General features: G+C 44.8%; 1 protein-coding gene across 3 annotated transcripts in view; it reads right to left on the reverse strand.

Moving 5' to 3' along the window:
• LOC148042975 (protein BTG3-like) overlaps positions 1–17,699 on the reverse strand; it is a 28,831-nt gene extending 11,132 nt beyond the window's left edge. The window contains exons 1-2 of one of the 3 annotated variants that reach the window (XM_087727040.1): positions 17,630–17,699; positions 1,107–1,301 (exon numbers count right to left, since the gene is read on the reverse strand). In XM_087727040.1, coding sequence (XP_087583166.1) covers positions 1,107–1,279 — 173 coding nt within the window. In that variant the 5' untranslated portion in view covers positions 1,280–1,301; positions 17,630–17,699. Of the gene's footprint in view, positions 1–1,106; positions 1,302–3,246; positions 3,437–17,629 lie in introns of those variants that run through there. The other 2 variants (XM_087727039.1, XM_087727038.1) reach the window with 2 other exon arrangements.
• Between the last annotated feature and the right edge of the window lie 3,728 nt (positions 17,700–21,427).

The following is a 21,427-nucleotide window of genomic DNA, read 5'->3' on the forward strand; positions in this document are numbered from 1 at the left end:
TGCAAAGCAGGGGAGTTTTCAGTGTTTCTACCCTAAACAAAAATTGTTATTTCCCCCCCCGAGAGGCATAAATTACAACTTTTGACAAGCTGCCACTATTGTAAATCTAATGTTGTCAAAAGTTTTAAAAGGCGGCTGGTTATTTTGGTGCTTTCTTTCAAACAAAAAAAAATAGATTCAGGTCGCCTTGACATCAGATGTGTGCCAAGACTAAAAAACAAACAAACACTGCTTTAAACTATCCTTTTAAAAAAAAAAAAAAAATCACAAGATCTCAACCATAGCAGTTGAATTATTCAGAAACGCCAGAGGCAAACTTATTAGACCCATCATGAAGCTGCACTGCAAACAATGTGAATTGTAAACAATTGTGTCCCTTACACTATCACGTGTTGTCCTATCTTCTCTTTTGCCTAGCCACGAGGAAGGGACTTAACATGAAACCAACTTTCTATAGAGTTCAAACTATTCATTTGGTTTTAGAACAGTGATTCCCAACCTTGGAAGCTTGAAGATGGGTGAACATCAACTCCCAGAATTCTCAACATGAATCTCTTTCCCCCCATAAATCCAGATCTAGTGAGAAAGAGGGTCAAGGGTACCAAATGGGCCAAGCCTTGAACATCTCTGTTGATCAACGTAACTAAACCTCACCTGGGAGTTGTATGTCCACCCATCTTCCAGCCACCCAGTTTGGGGAAACATCGCTTCAGAACCTCATGAGCCCCACCGAAGTGTTTTCCCAAAAGGAAACTAAACTTTCTTAGTGATTGAAAACATTCCACTTCTCATCCAAGAAGTTTCTTTGGTCCTGCCTGAATGGTGAGGAAGTTTCTTGGGTGAGAAGTGAAACATTTTCAAGGGGGAAAATCCCCCCCCCAAAAAAAACAAGTCCTGTTGCCCTTTGAAAAGCAACTTTGGGACGACAATCGTGACCTGGATGATGGAGAACCTCCGTAGACAACAGGCACAGAGCACAGAAAATTTTGCCTAGCGGGTTTTCAATCTTCCATCTCTTTTCCCCAAGGGTTACATTGAACCAGATTGCTTCTCCGTAAGGACATGCCACGGATCAGACGCAGACAAACCCAGTCTTTTCTGCTTACCTGTATGCCTGTCCTTTCACGGGGTTATCTGGATACCAATGCTCATTGAAACGTTCGCACAGGATCTTGGTCAGGCTCTCGCCGAAGAGCTCCACTTGCTTCTTTCCCAGCTTCTCCTGACGGTTCACCAAGCGGGAGATGAAGCGAGTTCCGATTCCAACCTCCTCTTTCATCCTGTCGCTTCTGTCGTGCGTCCTGCAGGGGCAAAAGAAATGCCATTCAAAGCCCGGCACTCCGCTAACGGGGAGGAGGGAGGGGGAGCCCCCTGCGCGGAAGGGGAACAGAGGGGGCTTCAGCGGGGGGACGGGACGACGGCACTCTCAAGCTTGGGCAGCCGAGATCTGCTCAAGAGCAGCGAGTCTTTTGTTCTGAGGTTGCAACACAACAGGCACCTAAAGGTGAGTTGGAGTTTGTGAGCAAGAAGTGACTCACCGAGGAGGAAGGGGAAGAGAGATTGCGAGGCTGTTACATCAGTGTCTGCAAGGCTGCAGCAACTGGGTCACACGGAGGCCCACACTCACACGTAATACACAAATCAGCATTCCCCGAAGGGAAAACGGTCGCAGGGTCACTCAGAGGCCATCTAGCCCAACCCATCCCAGATAAAAGCAAAGCGGTGATATATTAACAGATGGGGCAGCAGAGTCTGCTCAAGCCCTGGAGTCTGATCTGCAGGTACTATTCCCTAACTCACCAACCACCAACCTTGCCAAAGAGGCTGAGATGCAACAAAATTTAGGGTTTTCTTTTATTTTAGATTGCGTGGACTTCGACTCCCAGAAGTCCCTAGCCAGCCTTGCTTATCACGATTGATTGATATCAGCCATGATATATCCTGATTGGTATCATGGTCATTTTTGGTGCCACCACGTGTCCTCCAGCTTTTTATTTTTTTCCCTATCAATTCCTCAAAGGAAAATGTATTTGTTAGGTTTAATATCCAGCCTTTCTTTGCAAGCTATCGAAGCCCTCCCTTTTCCCCCTAACAACCCTGTAAGGCAGGCACGGCAGGAAGAAACTCAGGCTAAGTCACCCCTGGAATTGCCACCACCAAAAAAGAGATTGTGATTGCTTCTCTTCCCAATCTTGATCCCTCATAAACATCACACACCGTATTAGCTGGGTTCACACAACACACTGATCCTTAAACCCAATTACTGGGTTCCCTAACTACACTCCAACAAGGTTCCACCACAAAACCGCGGTAGACAAAAGCGCGCTCGACGAAAGCGCGTATGTGACGTCATCACAGCGCGACGAAAACATCGCGCTGTGATCGATAAATGTAAAAATAAAGCGAAAACCTTACCCTAACCCCCCAAACCTAACCCTTAACCTAACCCTTAACCTAACCCTAAATCTAACCCTTAACCTAACCCTTAACCTAACCCTAAATCTAACGCTAAACCTAACGCTAACCCTTAACCTAACGCTAAACGTAACCCTAACGCTCTAAACCTAACCCTAACCCTTAACCTAACCCTAACCCTAACCCTTATCTTTATGTGAATCGGCTTGCTTTAATTTTAATTTTATTTCAATTTTTAATTTTTTTTGTCGCGCTGTGATGACGTCAAATGCGCGCTTTCGTCGAGCGCGCTTTTGTGGACCGCGGTTTTGACGGGTCACGCTCCAACAAACCCACAATATTCCATTATTGTGGGGCTGGCACTGGATCAGAAGCAACCAAATCCTATTTTAATGTAATGCAGGTGTTGCTTGAACCCTGTCGGGTTATTCATGGGTATAAAAGTTCTGAGAATTCTAGCAAACTTCGAGGCGACTAAAAAAAGTTCAAGAGGAAGGAACATTCATCAAGAATCAAGTTATAAGGAAGGGAGAAAAATAGTTAGCGGTTCCTATTTTAATGTAATGCAGGTGTTGCTTGAACCCTGCCGGGTTATTCATGGGTATAAAAGTTCTGAGAATTCTAGCAAACTTCGAGGCAACTAAAAAAGTTCAAGAGGAAGGAACATTCATCAAGAATCAAGTTATAAGGAAGGGGGAAAAAAAGTTAGCGGTGAAGTTTTCTCTTCCCCAAACAAATCTTTCCCACCCACAAGTTCTTCCAAACCGCGAGGAGCACAAACCACCCATCAGTTCTTCAAACGAAGCCTCCTCGGCGCGAGTTCCCGCACACCTGCTTGGTGTCATCTCTCAAAAGCTGGACAGCGGGGGTCCTTCCAGACTTTTGCTGGGAGGGTGTCGCCCAGGGATTGCACAAAGTAAGGCCCGGTGTGCCCGCTTTGTGCTCAGGCGGAGACAAACAGCCTCAGCCGTGATAAGAAGAATACGTTCGGAGGTCTACTAGTCACAGGACTTTGTGAACAAACTCTGCTACGTTTCCTGGAACGGTTTGTTTCTGTTTCAGCGAAGGAACACAGATATACAGTATACACACCCACAAGGGTTGCAACATCAGAGGCAGCCCGGAATACAAAACAAAGGGAGAAGAAGAAGAAGGGAGGGAAGAAAAAAACAACAAGTTGTATCTTTGTCTACAAGTGCCAAGCACATGTGATACACCTCTTGGTGTATCTTTAGCCCAAGCCAGCCACACACACACACTTCCCCATAAGCAATGACCTTTCTCCCTGAGATAGCGTTTACAACTCGCTCAAGCAGAAAGTTCACTCCCTGCTCGACTTCTAAGAACTCAAAATAAAGATAATATTGTTAGCATTGCAAAAAAAATGCCCGCTTACATATCACTGGCCCTCCCAACTCGGATTTTCATTTCAAGGTATTTTGTAAAAATCTGCCCCCAAAGATGGCTGGTTCCTGATTTTTCCCCCTTATTGTTCATTTGAATCTATGCACATGACGTTTATGAGACTATTGCTCAACCTTCTGTCTCAACTCCCATCATCCCCAGCCAGGATGTCTTAAGCTTACATAAATTAAGCAAGTAAACATAGCAGATGGGCTCTGTTGGGGGGGGGGGAATGTGGAGAATCAGCAGACAATCAATTTGGGAAGTCGGGATTCGATCAGGAGAACCTCAAGCCAACATTTCCCATCCATTGGAAAGGGCATTGGGGGGGGGGGGGGAGAATGTCTACCCAGCCTGTGTAGAGTTCACAGTTTGCAAAGAGAATTAACTAACGTTTATAAAAAATAATTGTATTCCTTTGCTTTTTAGTCTGCCCCGTATACAGGGCTCCGTGTAAGCAAAACTATTGTTCGGATGGTGATTGCTAATGGAACTTCCATGCTCAGCTACAGTCTACCTCAAATGATAGAAGAAATATGAGAAAAGCAACACAGATGATGAAAGGCTTGAAGACTAAAACATGAAGGATGGTTGCAGGAACTGGGTATGGTTAGTCTAGAGAAAAGAAGAATTAGGGGACATGATAGGAATCTTCCTGCATTTAAGGGGCTACCACAAAGAAGAGGGGGGGGGGGGTCAACTTATTTTCCAAAGCACCAGAGGGACAAGCAACAATGGATGGAAACAAACCAAGGAGAGAAGCAACCTAGAATTAAGGAGAAACTTCCTAAGAGTGAGGACAATTAACCAGTGGAACCGCTTGCCACCAGAAATTGTCTCTGCTCCATCACTGGAGGTTTTTTTTAAGAGACTAGACTTATCGGAATTGGTATAGGGACCCCTGCTTAAACAGGGGGTTGGACTAGAAGACCTCCAAGGCCCCTTATAAATCTATTCTAATTGAAGATTGGAGACAGATAAAGCATTGCTGCTAAACCCCATTGTAGAGATAGCTCTTATAGTCTTAAGCATTATGAGCCTTATGCAAGTGTATAATAAAGAAACATTCATACGCGTGACCAACTGTCTTAAATAAATTATAATGATAAGTACCCTGGGTGCAATCCCAAAAACACTGGATGCCCCACTTGAATACCATCGGTCTTGATGAAAATCATCATCGGATAACTGCAAAAGGCCACTTGGAACAGCTCCCAGGCTGCCACAATACAGGTAGTCCTTGATTTATAACCACAATGCAGCCCAAAAATTTTCTGTTAACAAGCGAGACACTTGTTAAGTGAATTTTGCCCCATTCTAAGACCTTATTTCCTATGTTGGTTAAGTGAATCTCTGCCGTTAATGTAGAAACATGGTTATTAAGGTTATAGTTTATAGTTGGTTGATTGATTGATTAGCCCTTAGGCCATATCAAAGTGCAGACTTCCAGAAACAAATTATTACCAAAAGATTCAATGAAAGCCATTTAAATTGGAATTGGATAAAACACAACTTTAAAATGAAATTCCAATAAAGTACAATTTAAAATAAAACTGGAATAAAACACAAGTCTTAACATGAAATCGGAATAAAACACAGTAATTTAAGATGCGGATAAAATACGATAAAATTATATTTCGGTGCCACCCCTAATCTGTCCCACATAGAGCAGATCTCAACCCGAACCGTTTTGCTTAACGCGATTGTTGTTAAGTGAATCTGGCTTCCCCATTGACTTTGTTAGGGAGACGGTCGCAAAAGATGATCGCACGACCCCAGGGACACTTCCAACCGTCATAAATACGAGTTCAGTTGCCAAATGTCTTAACTTTTGATCCCATAACCGTAGGGACGCAACAGTCATTAAGTGTGAAAACCGCTCATAAGTCACTTTTTTCAGCGTCGTCATAACTTTGAACAGATATTGAATGAACTGTTGTAAAATAGAGAACGACCCTGTTTTCCTGAAAATAAGCCCTCCCTGGATAATAAGCCCAATAGGGCTTTTGAGCGCATGCGCTAAAATAAGCCCTCCCCGAAAATATTGCAACATAGCACCAGCCATGAGGTGACTATGCTCTCCACCTCCTGCACCTTGAAAATAATAAGACCTCCCCGAAAATAAGGCCAAGCTCTTATTTCGTGGGCCAAAAGAAAATAAAATCCTGTCTTATTTTGGGGGGGAAACACGGTATCTCTATTATTATTAATAGTTAAACAACTTCTATCTATCTATCCAAGGTCCTTCAGAAGGACTCAAAAAGTGTACAAAAATACCAAATCCACCTCAAATATCTGGCTGGCCACTGTGCAACTAACCCTAAAAATTATAACAAGAATGGGAAAAAAGAAAGCAGAGATAGTAGCCATAAGGGATAAGTTTGCAATCCCAAACCATCTGGGGGAACACTTGAACAATATTGCCACTGATAAAAATCACAGCAGCAAGAATAGCCAACGTGGCTTTACTGTACTTGGAAGAAAAGCTTTTAATCCTGCAAGGAAACCCTTTGTGTTATTAAATAACAACATCTGGACGATCTGAAGTCCTTGGGAGAGACCTGATAAAAAGTGTACAAAAATGTCAAATCCCAGTCTAAACATTGGCCTGCCTGTGCCAGAAACCACCATAATGGAATAATTGAAGGCCATCGCCAGCTAAAGGCAGGGGCAGCTGTGATTTTGCCTTGCTGTGAGCTCAACAATAGATAACAGTGGTGAAGAAGAAGAAGAAGAAGAAGAAGAAGAAGAAGAAGAAGAAGAAGAAGAAGAAGAAGAAGAAGAAGAAGAAACAAGAAAAAAAGGAGGAGGCAAAATTGAGAAGAAGAGAAGAAGAGAAAGAAAAGGAGAAGAAGAAGAGAAAAAAAGAAGAGAAAGAGGAGGAGGAGGAGGAGAAGAAGAAAAGAAGGAGGAGGAGGCAAAATTGAGAAGAAGAAGAAGAGAAAGAGAAAGAGAAAGAAAAGGAGGAGAAGGAGAAGAAGAAGAGGAGGAGGAGGAGGAGAAGAAGGAGAAGGAGGAGAAGAAGGAGAAGAAGAAAACAACAAGAAGAAAACAAGAAAAAAGGAGGAGGCAAAATTGAGAAGAAGAAGAGAAGAAGAGAAAGAGAAAGAGAAAGAAAAGAAGAAGAAGAGAAAAAGAGAAGAAGAGAAAGAGGAGGGGGAGGAGGAGGAGGAAGAAGAAGAAGAGAAAAAGAGAAGAGAAAGAGGAGGAGGAGGAGGAGAAGAAGAAGAAGAAGAAGAAGAAGAAGAAGAAGAAGAAGAAGAAGAAGAAGAAGAAGAAGAAGAAGAAGAAGAAGAAGAAGAAGAAGAAGAAGAAGAAGAAGAAGAAGAGGTGGAGGAGGCAAAATTCACCGGCTCCCCTTTTCAGCTTCCAGAAGTTTCCCAGATGGAGCCGCCGTGGCCAAAACATTGGTCTTATTTGGTGAGAATTTTAAGAAAAACAGCAGAATTCACTTCCCCCCCTTTCTTTCAAAATCCCCAATTCTCTTGGGCACCAGTCCCACTGCAGCCCATAAGCCCATGTAGAGGTAGTCCTCGACTTACAACAGTTCATTTAGCAACCGTTCAAAGTGACAACAGCACTGAAGAGTGACCTAGGACTCCTTTGCACAGTTATGGCTTCTGTAGCACTCCCCGTGGCCCCGTGATTGAAATTCAAACGTTTAGCAACTGGTTCCTAGTTATGACCGTTGCTGTGTGTCACGGGGTCCCTTTTTGCGACCTTTGGATGAGCAAAGACAACCAGGTCCACTAAACAACAGGGTCACTAACTTAACAGCCATAGTGATTCGCTTAACAACCGTGGCAAGAAATGTCGGCAAAACTCACTTAACAAATGTCCTGCCTAACAACAGAAATTCCAGGCTCAATTGTGAGCATAAGTTAAGGCAGTGTTTCTCAACCTTGGCAACTTGAAGATGTCCGGACTTCAACTCCCAGAATTCCCCAGCCAGCATTCGCTGGCTGGGGAACATCTTCAAGTTGCCAAGGTTGAGAAACACTGAGTTAAGGACTACCTGTACAGACTCCCACTTTACACCAGAAATCTGGTCTTTTGACCATTAGCCAGAGAGAGGCCACACTTTTCCTTGAGGACATCAAGACTGACCCCAATGTGTGTGGCACGCCACAACTGTGTTGCCCGGGCAATGCAGGCAGTCCTTGACTTACGACCACAACTAAGCCCAACATTTCTGCGGCTAAGCAAGAATTTTGCCCCACCTTGCAATCCTCCTTACCACGGATGCTAAGGGAGTCGCTGCAGTTTGTTAAGTTAGTAACCCGGTCGTTAAGTGAATCTGGCTTTCCCCATTGACTCTGCCTGTCAAAAGGTCGCCAAAGGGGATTCGCGTGACCCTGGGGCACTGCAACCGTCATAAATGTGAACCAAGTGTGCGGAGTGTTGGAATTTGGATCGCATGGCCACGGAGACGCTGCAGTGGCCAAGTCACTTTTCTCAGAGTTTGCAACTCTGAACTAAACGAAGTGTTATAGCAGTTAGACTTATATACTGCTTCCTAGGGCTTTCAGCCCTCTCTAAGCGGTTTACAGAGTCAGCATATCGCCCCCACAGTCTGGGTCCTCATTTCACCCACCTCGGAAGGATGGAAGGCTGAGTCAATCCTGAGCCGGTGAACTGCAGATAACAGTCAGCTGAAGTGGCTGCAGTACAGCACTCTAACCACTGCGCCACCTCGGCTCTAGGTGTTGTAGGTTGAGGACTACCTATCCCCTCCCACCAGCTTCTGACCCGTTGGCATCCCTGCCCACAGAAAAGGGAAAGGCTCCCAGCTACTGTGCCCCCACCGGATTAAGCCAGTTCCCAAACACCCTGAAGTAACCGGAAAAGAATGCCAGGCGCACAGGTTGCTCCCACCCAGTCACAAGACCTGGCGGACTGCCACCACCGCAGCCGGCTAGTCTGGCACCAGCATCAGCCAACTCACCTGGAGTCTTCCTTGTCTCCAAAAGACAGGTGGAGGGAGACACGGGTGCCCCTGCCAAGAACAAAGCCTCCCACCTTGGTTTCCCCCAGAGAGGTCTTGCCTCCGTCTCGGAAAGCCCAAGGGGGAAAAACCCCATTGGGATATTCCTCCTTTATGTTGAACAGGGGAGGTTTCAAAAGGGAGAGGAAATATTTGACTCTAGTCCCTGTGGATTTCTTTAAAAACTGTGCTCCCTTCCCCCACCTCCCTCCGTTGCAAAAGTGCTCCTCCCGTCATGGGACACGGTTCCTGGAATAACTGTCTCATCCTCATCCTCATCACATCAGCCCAGCTCACCCCAGTCAGGCAGGGAGAGAAAGTTACGAACCTCCACTGGTTAAAGAATTTTGACTGGGAGGTTTAGGACGAGAGCTTTCTCGCCCATTTCTCACACACTCACACACACACACACACACACACACACACACACAAACATACGGATGCACACACTCACACGTACACTATCTCACTCCCGTGCAATCTCTGCCCCCCCCAAGAGGTGTGGTTGGTCCCTACTTTTCTGCAATTTTTGTAATTTTGTAATTCCAAAGGAGTTTGAAGACTTGGCTCTGTCAACTGTGTGTGTGTGTATAAGAGAGAGAGGGTGGAAGGAAGGAAGGAAAAGAGAGAGGTGAAGGGAAGGAGGGTGGGAAAGAATGAATGGGGAAAGAGGGGGAAAGAGGGGGAGAGAAAGAAAGAAAAGGAGGGAGGAAAGGAGGGAGCGAAGGAATGAGAGAGAGAGGGCGGGGAGGGAAGGAAGGAAGGAAAAGAGAGAGGAGGGAAGGAGGGAGGGAAAGAATGAAAGGGGGAAAGAAGGGGAGAGAGAGAGGGAAAGAAAAAAAGAGGGAGGGAAGGAGGGAGCGAAGGAATGAGAGAGAGAGAGAAAGAGGGGGAGGGAAGGAAGGAAGGAAAAGAGAGGAGGAGGGAGGGGGAGAAAGGGTGGGAGAGAGGGAGAGGGAGAGAGAAAGAAAGAAAGAAAGGAAAGAAAGAAAGAAAGAAAGAAAGAAAGAAAGAAAGAAAGAAAGAAAAAAGAAAGAAAGGGAGGGGAAAGGAAGAAGGGAGAGACAGAGAGAAACAGAGAGGAGGGCATGCAATCTTGGGGATGGCTGGTGAGCCCAGGGTACTCCCTCTACCCTTTACTTTGTCTTTTAACTTGTTTTTAATTCCATTCTCAGTTGTTATTGTTGTTTTAACCCTGCTTTTATTGTATTTGATTGTATTTCTTTGCAACTTTTATTTGCTGTGGGCGAGTAGGCGGCAATATAAAATTTCCTCAATAAATACAATTTGTAAAACTGCCCAGGCTAACCTAGACAGTGAGATGGGCACTATCTAAATTGGATAGATAAATAAAACAAATAAACTCAGGTCTATCGATCTGTCTGTCTCCATCCATCGTCTACTAATCCATCTGCCCCTTCATCCGTCCGTGCATTTCCAAACAAACCTGAGCTTGAATTACCGTATATCTTACACAGGGATGCAGGTGTTGCCCTGATGGCCCCATTGGGTTTAGGAGACCCCCAACAATGGCTTGAGGTTGGAGAAGGTAGCAACTGAAGGGGTTTCTAAGACAATTGTCCCCTAGAAGAGAATACTTGCAAGATCATGGTTGAGCTGTGGGTCTTTATTGCTCTCTGAGCTTGGTGGTTTTCTTGCAGAGACGTTTCATTACCCAACTAGGTAACATCATCAAGGCTGCAGCAGTACATCAGTAGCACTGGTGTGGTGTTACCTAGTTGGGTAATGAAACGTCTCTGCAAGAAAACCACCAAGCCCAGAGGGCACCAAGCACCCCACAATTGTCCCCTAATGGGAGCAAAGAATGATTGTGGCTCTATTATTAAGACTGACACATTTATGAATAAATAATAACCTCAAAACTCTTTGTTAGCTTTTCTGCAAAAAAAAATAAAAAAGGACGTGTTTCCCCTCTGAATATCTGCCCATCATTTCACCCCCTGGGATTTTTTTTTCCTCTCCTATTTCCCTTTTTGACTTTCACTTTCTTTGGAATGTCCTTTTGCTCCGTTAACTTTTCCTTTCTATCTATAGTGAATATACTATATGATAAATATAGCTTATTCTCGGGAAACTCCAAGGCTCCTTGCCAAGATTTTGGAGCAGGGAAAGAGCAACAGAGGCGGCGGCAGAACTAAATTCAGGAAACCATCAGTCCAAATCTTATGTCTGATTCCAAGACACAGGCAGACACAGAGAGAAAAATCACTAGATGACAGACTTCACACAACCTGTAAAGCCCTAGACTTCAGGTTAACCAACAATGCAAACGCTGTATCTAACTAGCATGCAAATACTCTTCGAATCCAAATTTGGGGATTTCGCTATAAGACATCCTTCTATGAAGAGTCCCATTCCCCCCACCATCACCACCTTTTATTCAATCGTGCCCATTTCTCAGATACTGCCTTTGCAGTTATCCTGGCAAGATTGTTCAGAAGTTTGCCATTGCCTCCTTCCTCAAGGGACTGTGCCCACTTGATCACCCAGCCGGCTTTGTGCCCAAGAACTCACGGGTCTTCTGGCTTCAAGCCTGAGGCCTTCAACACAACACCAAATTGGCTCAATTAGGCTTGGCTTCAGCTTAACAGATGGCAGAAACCGAGCCGTTGTGGATTCACAGCTTAAATATGACCTCGGCCAGATTGCGATTCAGTTTCAACAAACTCCGATTCACAGAATATGGCTTACCATGATACGCAAAGCCGGCTGAATTCGCAGAACGCCCAATATTCTCAGGTCACCAGGACACACGGTCAAGCCACTGAAAGAGTTGGGTCAGTTTGGAAAAAAAGGGCACTTTTTTACCCGCACGAAACAATAATTGAATTGAATTGAATTTATTATATTTCTATGCCGCCCTATTCCCAGAAGGGACTCAGGGCGGCTCACAAATCAAGTCAGGGGAGGGAAAAAATAGGAAAAAAAGACATGGACAAAAACAATACCACAATTTTAAAAACAATCAACAACCACACCATTCGAGCGGGGACAAGAACTCATCAGCCCCAGGCCTGTCGGAACAGCCAGGTTTTAAGGGCTTTGCGGAAAGCCTGGAGGGTGGTGAGGGTTCGAATCTCCATGGGGAGCTCGTTCCAGAGGGCCGGAGCAGCCACAGAGAAGGCCCTCCTCTGGGTGGTCGCCAGTCGGCATTGGCCAGTGGATGGAATTCGGAGGAGGCCTAATCTGTGGGATCTAATCGGTCTATTGGAGGTAATTGGCAGCAGGCGGTCTCTCAAGTACCCAATACCTTGCTATTTACATCCTTTTGAGCCACCCTGCATGCAAACCCACATGCCAAACTAGTCCATTCCTTGATTAAGGGATTTAGGATTTATTCAAAATCCTAAAAGAACGCTTTCAAAATGGGCATGGTTATCAAAGGAATGGAGCCTCCAGGTTCAGAAGCAGCATGCCTTTAAACGCTGGAGCCTATTGACAAATCCAGCTGGTGGGGCAGCCCCACAACAGAGCCCTTGTTAATTTACAACTTTATTGGTAACTTGGAGACTTTAAGCTGTATGGCTCCCAAAATCCCTTGATCAGGCTGGGGAAGTCCACACAGCGTAAGGTTCTCGTGGTTGAAAAACACTGAATTTACACAGTAAGGACCTCTTTTTTTTTTACGAGACACACCAAGAAATCAAACAAAATACACCCCAATCTGGCACGTGACCCGATGGGCTGGCAGGGAGTGAAAGAGAAGAGAGGGAAGGGAATAGTTCCATGTTTAATAATAATGTTCCTTGCAAAGAGAGGGAGTGTCACGGACAGCTCACAACCATCTCCCCCATGGTCAGGCACTGATAAAGACTTGGAAGCTTAAGGTGGTTTCATCAGATTTCGGGAAGGCCAGTGTGCCCAAAATAATAATCAGGAAGATAAGCCTCAGTAGGGAACCTGGTAAAATGCAAGAGCAGACTGGCACTCAGTAAGGAAATGGGCACCGTGTGGGCACGTGCAAAAAGAGTGCAGCAGGGAGGGGGGTCACAAATTACAGGAAGGATGATTTCCATAAGGGGAAAAAGCCAAAGCAGGGGGTCACCTTTTTAGCAGCATTTCTCAACCTTGGCAAGATGCATGGACTTCAATTCCCAGAATTCCCCAGCCAGCCTGTCCATAAAATGTTGCTTAATGGGTCAGTTCAAAAGAGACCTAACAATTGTTCCAAATGTGCTTTTTTTCAGGAAGCAACTGGACTGTCTTGTTTTTTTTCTTTCGAAGACCTTTCGCTTCTCCTCCAAGAAGCTTCTTCTGCTCTGACCGGATGGTGGCGAATGGAAGGATTTATACTCCTGGCAGGCAGCTGGTCATTTGCAATAGCAATAGCAGTTAGACTTATATACCACTTCATAGGGCTTTCAGCCCTCTCTAAGTGGTTTACAGAGTCAGCATATCGCCCCCAACAACAATCCGGGTCGTTTTACCCACCTCGGAAGGATGGAAGGCTGAGTCAACCCTGAGCCGGTGAGATTTGAACAGCCGAACTGCAGAACTGCAGTCAGCTGAAGTAGCCTGCAGTGCTGCATTTAACCACTGCGCCACCTCGGATTTGCATCCTTTTTAGAGGGCCGTTGAAGCCCTTAGAGGTTTGTCTGTGTCCTCAGGGTCACCTGAGTTCCTGCTCCTGGTCCCTGTTGTCTGCAATTCTTTCCCCTCTGGTAATCCATTCCTCCTCCCACACCATTCAAAAGATGTTCATCCCAAATTGTATAGCTAAAAGTCTGTAGAGATCAACAGACTTTTTAGCTATACAATTTGAGATGAGCATCCTTTGAATGGTGTGGGAGGAGGAATGGATTTCCAGAAGAAGAAAAATGGCAAGACTACAGAAACCAGGAGACTTACTCACGTGACCCTGAGGACACAGACAAACCTCCCAAGTGCTTCAAGGACCCTCCAAAAGGTTGCAAAAGACCAGCTGTCTGCAAGGAATATACATCCTTCCATTTCCCCACCATCAGGAGGGGAGCTGAAAAAGCTTCCTGGGTGAGTAGCAAAAGAAAAATCAAGAAAGTCCAGTTGCCTCCTGAAAAATAGCACCTTTAGGATAATAATCACAACTTGGGTGACTGAAAATCTCTACAGACCCCCTAACAATTGCACTCCACTTATGCAATCTGGTTAGCTTTGTTTTTTATTGTTATCTTTTTGTGTGTGTGACTTTTCACTTTTATTTTTAAGGCACTGGAACAGATGATTTGAGAAAGGAAGGGAAGCATGTGTTACGTGAATACACTTCCTTCCCTCTCTGCATTTGGACATGCCTGCACACACATACTCACACACACATACATACACACACACACATACACTATGGCACCTTCAAAATGGAACCAGTTCACACAAATTGTCTGCAATGACCCTGGCTTGGGACTTTTCAAGACGTGGTGTGTTGTTAGGTCTGCACAATTTTTGAGGGCCATTTCTCCTCCCTGGGGATCTGTGACTTAGACCATCACACAACCATTACTGAGAGAACAGTAGCAACAAACAGCTTCATGACAACCCTTAGATCATGGTGTAGGAGTGCTTTTCAAACCCAGAACCCTCTGCGGACTTCAGCTTCCCAGAATCTGCCAACCAACATGCCTACTCACAGGGGGATTCTGGGAGTTGAAACCCGCCTATCTTAAAACGTTGCCAAATTTGAAAAACAGGGATATATTCCACCTCTATCTGCCTCCATTCACCCAGGAGATGATGGAGTCAACTAGAAGACAATGGTATGAAGACACAATGAATGATCCTTTGGTTTATTTGATTATTTCACTCAACATAGACATTCACAACAATATAGTCCATAGACTATGCAAAAGAGACCATCAGGCCCAAAGAGAAAAAGATTCCAGCACCTCCCCAGCACTAAGATTAGCATAGATTAACTCCAAGATTAAATTCAACTAAGCAATCAAGAAACTGCCAAAGAGCCATCAAGGAAAGCCCAACCAAAGAATCCTTAAGACCAGGTGTAACCAACCTTCCCTTATGAGCAAGTCAAGATGGGCAAGATTGAAGCTGGTTAGTTAATAACAGGGGTCCCCAAACTTGGCAACTTTAAGCCTGGAGGACTTCAACTCCCAGAATTCCCCAGCCAGTTTGCTGTCTGCTTAAGACCACCCACACAGACACAAAAATACACCAGAAATATATAAACGGACAGCAAACCCCACTCTTAATAGTCCTGATGGTGTTACCGAGTTGGGTCATGAAACGTCTGCAAGAAAACAAGAAAACTCAGAGAGCATCAAGAACCTCCCATTTGAACAAAATTTTCTCCTTTATTGATCCCACTCAACATATGTAACCCATCTTATTTGATCTCAGCACATCCTAGACCTCCCCCCCCCTCATCAAAAAAAAATGAACCAAGAAGAAATGGCTTAACATGTTAATAACAATGACAATGAGAACAATGATTCCCATTCCAGTTTACCAAACTCCTTGGAAATCGTGGTGCAGAACCAGCCTCTGGACTGCAAATGAAAACTACCAGGACTGGTTTCACAAGAGATACCAAGCTAAAACGTGGTTTATTTGGGGGAGGGGGGGATGATGCAGCATGCTTGCAAGCAATGCCTGGGTTTCGAGGGGGAGAGAACCTTATGCAGGCTGGCAATTATGCAGCAGCTGAAAGAGAGAGACAGAGAGAGAGAAAGAGAGAAAACAAGCATGATCCTTGGACTCTTATCCTTGAGAAGTGGTGGGAGGTGGGCACCAGAGGAAGATTTGCATTTGCCACTATCAGAAGCTGAAATTAACATCAGAAAGTATTGGGCAGAGCAACTAATTTCCCTTAACTAAATGCATGGCTGACTCCAGGGAAACAGAATCCTGCAAATGGTTGCTTTTAGATTTGCCCAGACTTATCCTTCTTCGGTTTTCCCAGTTGCAATGGATGGCTGTGAAAAGTTGGACCGTAAGAAAAGGCTGAGTGCCAAAGAATGGGAGGCCTTGGAACTCTGGTGCTGGAGAAGATTCCTGAACTGTCCCTTGAACTGCAAGGCCATCAAACCTCAACCCTGACTGCTCTTGAGAAGGCCAGATCCTGAAGAGGAGACTCAAAAGTCTTTGGCCACCTAAGGAGAAGGGAGGACTCCCTGGAGAAGAGCCTCATGCTGGGAAAGAATTGAGGGCAAAAGAAGGAGGGGACGACAGAGAATAAGGAGGCTGGATGGAGTCACAGAAGCAGTTGGGGTGAACTTAAAGAGACTCCAGAGGATGGTAGAGGACAGGAAGGCCTGGAGGAACATTGTTCATGGGGTCGCGATAGGTCAGACACAACTTCGCAACTAACAACATAGAAATAGAGATAGATGATAGATTAGATAGATAGATAGATAGATAGATAGATAGATAGATAGATAGATAGATAGATAGATAGATAGATAGATACTATAGATAGATAGATAGATAGATAGATAGATAGATAGATAGATAGATAGATAGATAGATAGATAGATAGATAGATAGATAGATAGATAGATAGATAGATAGATAGATAGATAGATAGATAGATATAGATAGAGGCTAGATAGATAAATAGATAGGTAGATAGGTAGGTAGGTAGGTAGGTAGGTAGGTAGGTAGATAGATAGATAGATAGATAGATAGATAGATAGATAGATAGATAGATAGATAGATAGATAGATAGATAGATAGATAGATATAGATATAGATAGAGGCTGGCTAGATAGATGATAGATAGATAGATAGATAGATAGATAGATAGATAGATAGATAGATAGATAGATAGATAGATAGATAGATAGATAGACAGACAGACAGACAGACAGAGAGTGAGCATTCTGCAGCTTTTTTCATATTTCCAAGAGTTATGATCAATCCATTATGAACATTAAACATATATTGGTCTATCCTTTCTTTTCTTTAAAATTTGCACTGATGAAGCACCCACATTTTCTGAAGCAGCCGTTCCACTGGCTAACTTAACACCTAACAACAACAATCCGCCTCCGCCTCTTTCCAACCAGGCGCATAACCTGAGCGAGAAGGGGGACCCAGATGCACATTTCCCCCCCCACTCCCTCCCCCGAGGCCTCGCCAGTTCTTCTTCTTTTTTAAAAAAAAAAGAGCCCAGGGCTTTGCATTGCAACCCTTCCCGTTCCCAGCCGGTTCTCCCGTCTTGCCGATCGTGGGAAAGAATAAGAGTTGCGTCCCCAGGCTACTTAAGCAGCGGGCTTCGGGTTGGAGACGGGGAGGATTGAAGGGGGAAAGAGATCGTAACGGCAACATTTTGGGGGGGGGGGGTCCGGGAAAGGCATGGAGGCGAACGAAGGGAAGGGCGCGGAGGTCGGGAGATCTCTTCGGGGGGTCTCCGAGCACGCCACGCGCTCCCACTCGCGTGTTTTCCTCGCCGATCCGTCCCGGATCGGAGTTTCCACGTGGAGACTTGCCGCGCATCGCAAGTTAAGAATCGCAAGGCTTCCAACGGGAAGCGCTAGGATAAGATTCCCAACTTCCAGCGAACAATTCCCCGATGATTCAAACAGATTCCCAACTTCCAGCAAACAATTTCCCGATGATTCAAACAGATTCCCAACTTCCAGCAAACAATTCCCCGATGATAAAGAGATTCCCAACTACTAGCAACCAATTCCCCGATGATAAAGAGATTCCCAACTTCTAGCAAACTATTTCCCGATGATTAAAAAAAAAAGATTCCTAACTTCCAGCAAACAATTCCCTGATGATTAAAAAAAAAAGGAACAGAACCCAAGTCCTTCCAACTCTACCGCCCCCCCACCCCCCCCCCCGCCACCCCACCGCTCTTTTGCCTCTTACCTTCCTCTGCAACGTGCGATCCTGCCCGCCACGCGGTTCCTTCCTCTTTGCGCTCTCCAACGATCGCTTCTGCGCGGCGGCTTCGGAGCAGCTGGGGAAATAGGAGGAGATTCCCCGGCCCCGCCCCGCCCCTCCCGCCCAAAGCGTCACGAGCCATATAAGGAGTTCCAGGGAAGGCGTGGGAATTTCCGACCAACCAGAGAGCGGGCGGGCGATAGGGGGCGCTGCGGCTCCTCGTGGGGGGGGGGGGAGGCTCCGCCTCGGAATGCCCCGTGTTTTTATTATGCAGAGATTTAAATGAAGTGGGGAGTTTGGGAATTAAGGTGTAACAAAGGAAGGTACTTGGCCTTCTTTCTTTTTTTTTAATCTTTCCCAGATGCAAATTCTGCCCAACGTAATCTTATCTTATTTATGATAAAGAATTGGGCTTAAATGCATTGGCATTTATTTATTGCCCAAAAGGTCCTTTTTTTTCTTCTTGTTCTGTACTCTGCAAAAGGAGTCCTTTTCAGTTTTTACCCTACAGCTGGTCCCGCTTCGTGTACGGTCTTCCGCCTTCGGGTTAAAAAAAATAAATACATTTGCAAACTGCAGAGTCGCCTTTCAAAAATATACACGTAACGCCTTTTTTCGATTTTAGATGTATTTGTTTATTGACCAAATTTCGAGGCTGCCCGGAGTGATTTTTTTTTTTTAATGAGGTTAGGTGATTTCGTAAATGTTTCTTTTTCTCTTTTTGGCTCTTGAAGTTTCCTTTGTAAAGTTGTAAACGTAAAACAATTCTATTTTTTTCTTTATAAACCTTTCCGATTTGCCCCCTTTTCAGCTTTGTTCTTGACTGTATTTTTTTTCCCAAGAAAAAAAAAAACTTTGCTGCAGTCAAACCTTTGTTCTGCAAAGTTTTAATTTATCTTTATGTGTATTTTTTTAAAAAACTCAAAAGTAGCAAACATACCTAAAGTTCCTCCTATTTTCCTCACAACAACGCTGTGAGATGGGGTTAGGCTGAGAGAGACAGGCCCAAAGTGATCCAGTTTTTCCGTGCCTAAGGCAGGATTAAAACTCACTGGCTCTGGGTTTCTAGCCCCTGGACCAGTGTTTCTCAACCTTGGCAACTTGAAGATGTCTGGACTTCAACTCCCAGAATTCCCCAGCCAGCGAATGCATTCGCTGGCTGGGGAATTCTGGGAGTTGAAGTCCAGACATCTTCAAGTTGCCAAGGTTGAGAAACACTGCACTAGACCAAAGCTACTTATTAACAATTATATGTGCTTTTAAATATTTGTATTTTTACAGAGAAATGTAAAGCAGTTGCAAATATATTATTTTATAACAATTATTGCTACTGAGAGTCTGTTAGGCAATTGCTTACGTGACGAAATGTTAGCATGTGTGCTAGACCCATAGGTTACAAGTAAAATCAGTTTGATGTTGAAATATTATGCATTTTTTGCCTTTTTGTTTTATGAAAAGACATGAAACCTTATTTAAAAAGTATGGCAATAAGCAACTTCTAATTTCTAGCCAGTTTATTAAAACCTCTTCATGGGCCTTAGCATTGTGATGCCTGATGGATAAATCAATGCTGGAGATAAAGAGGGAATTAAAAAGAAAATGTTAAGTTGGGGGGAGAGATGGAGAAAAATGCAAAAAAGCCCTATGGAATTAGTTTTTTTTTTAAACCTTTACCCCCCTCTGAGGATCTGCATTTCCTTATCTTAATAGCTATCTAATCTGGGAGTGACCTTCCTTTTTTACATATGGAAATAGCAGGAGTGACTAGATTTTCCTTGTGACTAGATGGTTTGTTGTTGTTATATTGTGAAATCCTGTCTGACTCATCGCGAGACCCCCATGGGCAAAAGTCTTCCTGTCCTCTACCATCCTCTGGAGTCCTTTTAAGATCATGCCTCCTGCTTTGGTGACTCCATCCAGCCACCTCATTCTCTGCTGTCCTCTTCTTCTGCCCTCAATCTTTCCCAGCATGAGCCTCTTCTCCTTAGTTGGCCAAAGTATTTGAGTTTTTTTTTTTTTAACATCCCCATTTTTTTAAATTATTTTTTATTTTATCAATTTCATATATACATTCACAATTATATGATCTCATAACTGTTATTAATAATATGTATTTATAACATTTTTTCCCTACAGTTGACAATATACTTGAAAATTGCTTTCAAGTAAGATGGATCCCATAGATCCATCTTATCTTACAACGGTCCTACTTCTTCTTCCCTCCCTCCCTCTTTCCTTCCCTCGTTTCTTCTCTCCTACTCTCCTTCCTTCCCTCCTTCCTTCCCTCCCTCCTTTCTTCTCTCCTTCTCTCCTTCCTTCCTTCCCTCCTTCCTTCCTTCCCTCCTTTCTTCTCTCCTTCTCTCCTTCCTTTCCTCCTTCCTTCCCCCCTTCCTTCTCTCCTACATTCCCTCCTTCCTTCCCTCCTTTCTTCTCTCCTTCTCTCCTTTTTTCCCTCCTTCCTTCCCTCCTTGCTTCCCTCCCTCCTTCCTACCCCCCTTTCTTCTCTTTCTTCTCTCCTTCCTTCCTCCTCTCCTTTCCCTTCTCTCCTTCCCCTTCCTCCCCTTTACCCTTCCCCTCTTCTTCCCCTTCCTCCCCTCTTTCCTACTCTTACATTCCCTCCCATTCTTCCTCTGCCTTTCCCTTTCTCCTATTCCTCTCCTTTCTCCTCTCCTTCCTGTCTTTCCTTCTACTCCTCCCTCCATCCAGGTATTTGAGTTTCATCTTCAGGATCTGGCCTTCTCAAGAGCAGTCAGGGTTGATCTCCTCTAACCTTGACCGGTTGGATGGCCTTGCAGCCCGAGGGACTCGCGGGAGTCTTCTCCAGCACCAGAGTTCAAAGGCCTCCATTGTTTGGCGCTCAGCCTTCCTTATGGTCCAACCTTGACAGCCATGTGTTGCAACTGGAAAAAAAAACATAGCCTTGACTATACACACTTTTGTTGTCAGGGTGATGTGTCTGCTTTTTAATATGCGGTCTAGTTTTGCCATAGCTTTCCTCCCCAGGAGCAAGCGTCTTTTAACTTCTTGGCTGCAGCAGTCCCCATCTGGGGTGATCTTGGAGCCCAGGAAAATAAAATCTGTCACAACCTCCATTTCTTCCCCAGGAATTGAGAGGGCCGGATGCCATGATCTTAGTTTTCTTAATGTTGAGTTTCGAGCCATCTTTTGCGCTCTCCTTCTTCACCCGCCTCACGAGGCTCTTTAGTTCCTCTTCACTTTCTGCCATGCGAGGGGTATCATCTGCATATCTGAGGGCTGTTGATATTTCTCCCAGCAATATGGTTAAGGGTAGGAAATGGTCACTTTTAAAACACACCTGCTAGCAGTGAGATTCAGCCTGGCTGAAGAGCTCAATGAAGTGAAGGCATTACCTCTAAAGCAGTGTTTCTCAACCTTGGGGACTTTAAGTCCTGTGGACTTCAATTCCCAGAATCCCCCAGCCAGCTGGCTGGGGGATTCTGGGAATTGAAATCCACAGGACTTAAAGTCCCCAAGGTTGAGAAACGCTGCTCTAAAGGTAGTCTTTGGCTTTTGGCTGAGCCCAAAATTTCTGTTGCTAAACAAGACCGTTGTTAAGTCAGGGGGGAGAGTTTGCCCCATTTTACAACCTCAGTTGTCCCAGTTAAGTGAACCACTATAGTTAGTAACACAACTCCTAAGGGAATCTGGCTTCCCCATTGACTTTGCTTGTCAGGAGGTCACTGAAAGGGATGGTGGGACACCTGAGACCCTGCAACCGTCATAAATAACGAGGTAGTCGCCAAGTGTCTCGATTTTGGTTAC

This window comes from Thamnophis sirtalis, unplaced genomic scaffold (assembly GCF_051295495.1).
Source record: "Thamnophis sirtalis isolate CommonGarterSnake01/CBP01778 unplaced genomic scaffold, rThaSir2_p1.2 scaffold_13, whole genome shotgun sequence".
Taxonomy (NCBI): domain Eukaryota; kingdom Metazoa; phylum Chordata; class Lepidosauria; order Squamata; family Natricidae; genus Thamnophis; species Thamnophis sirtalis.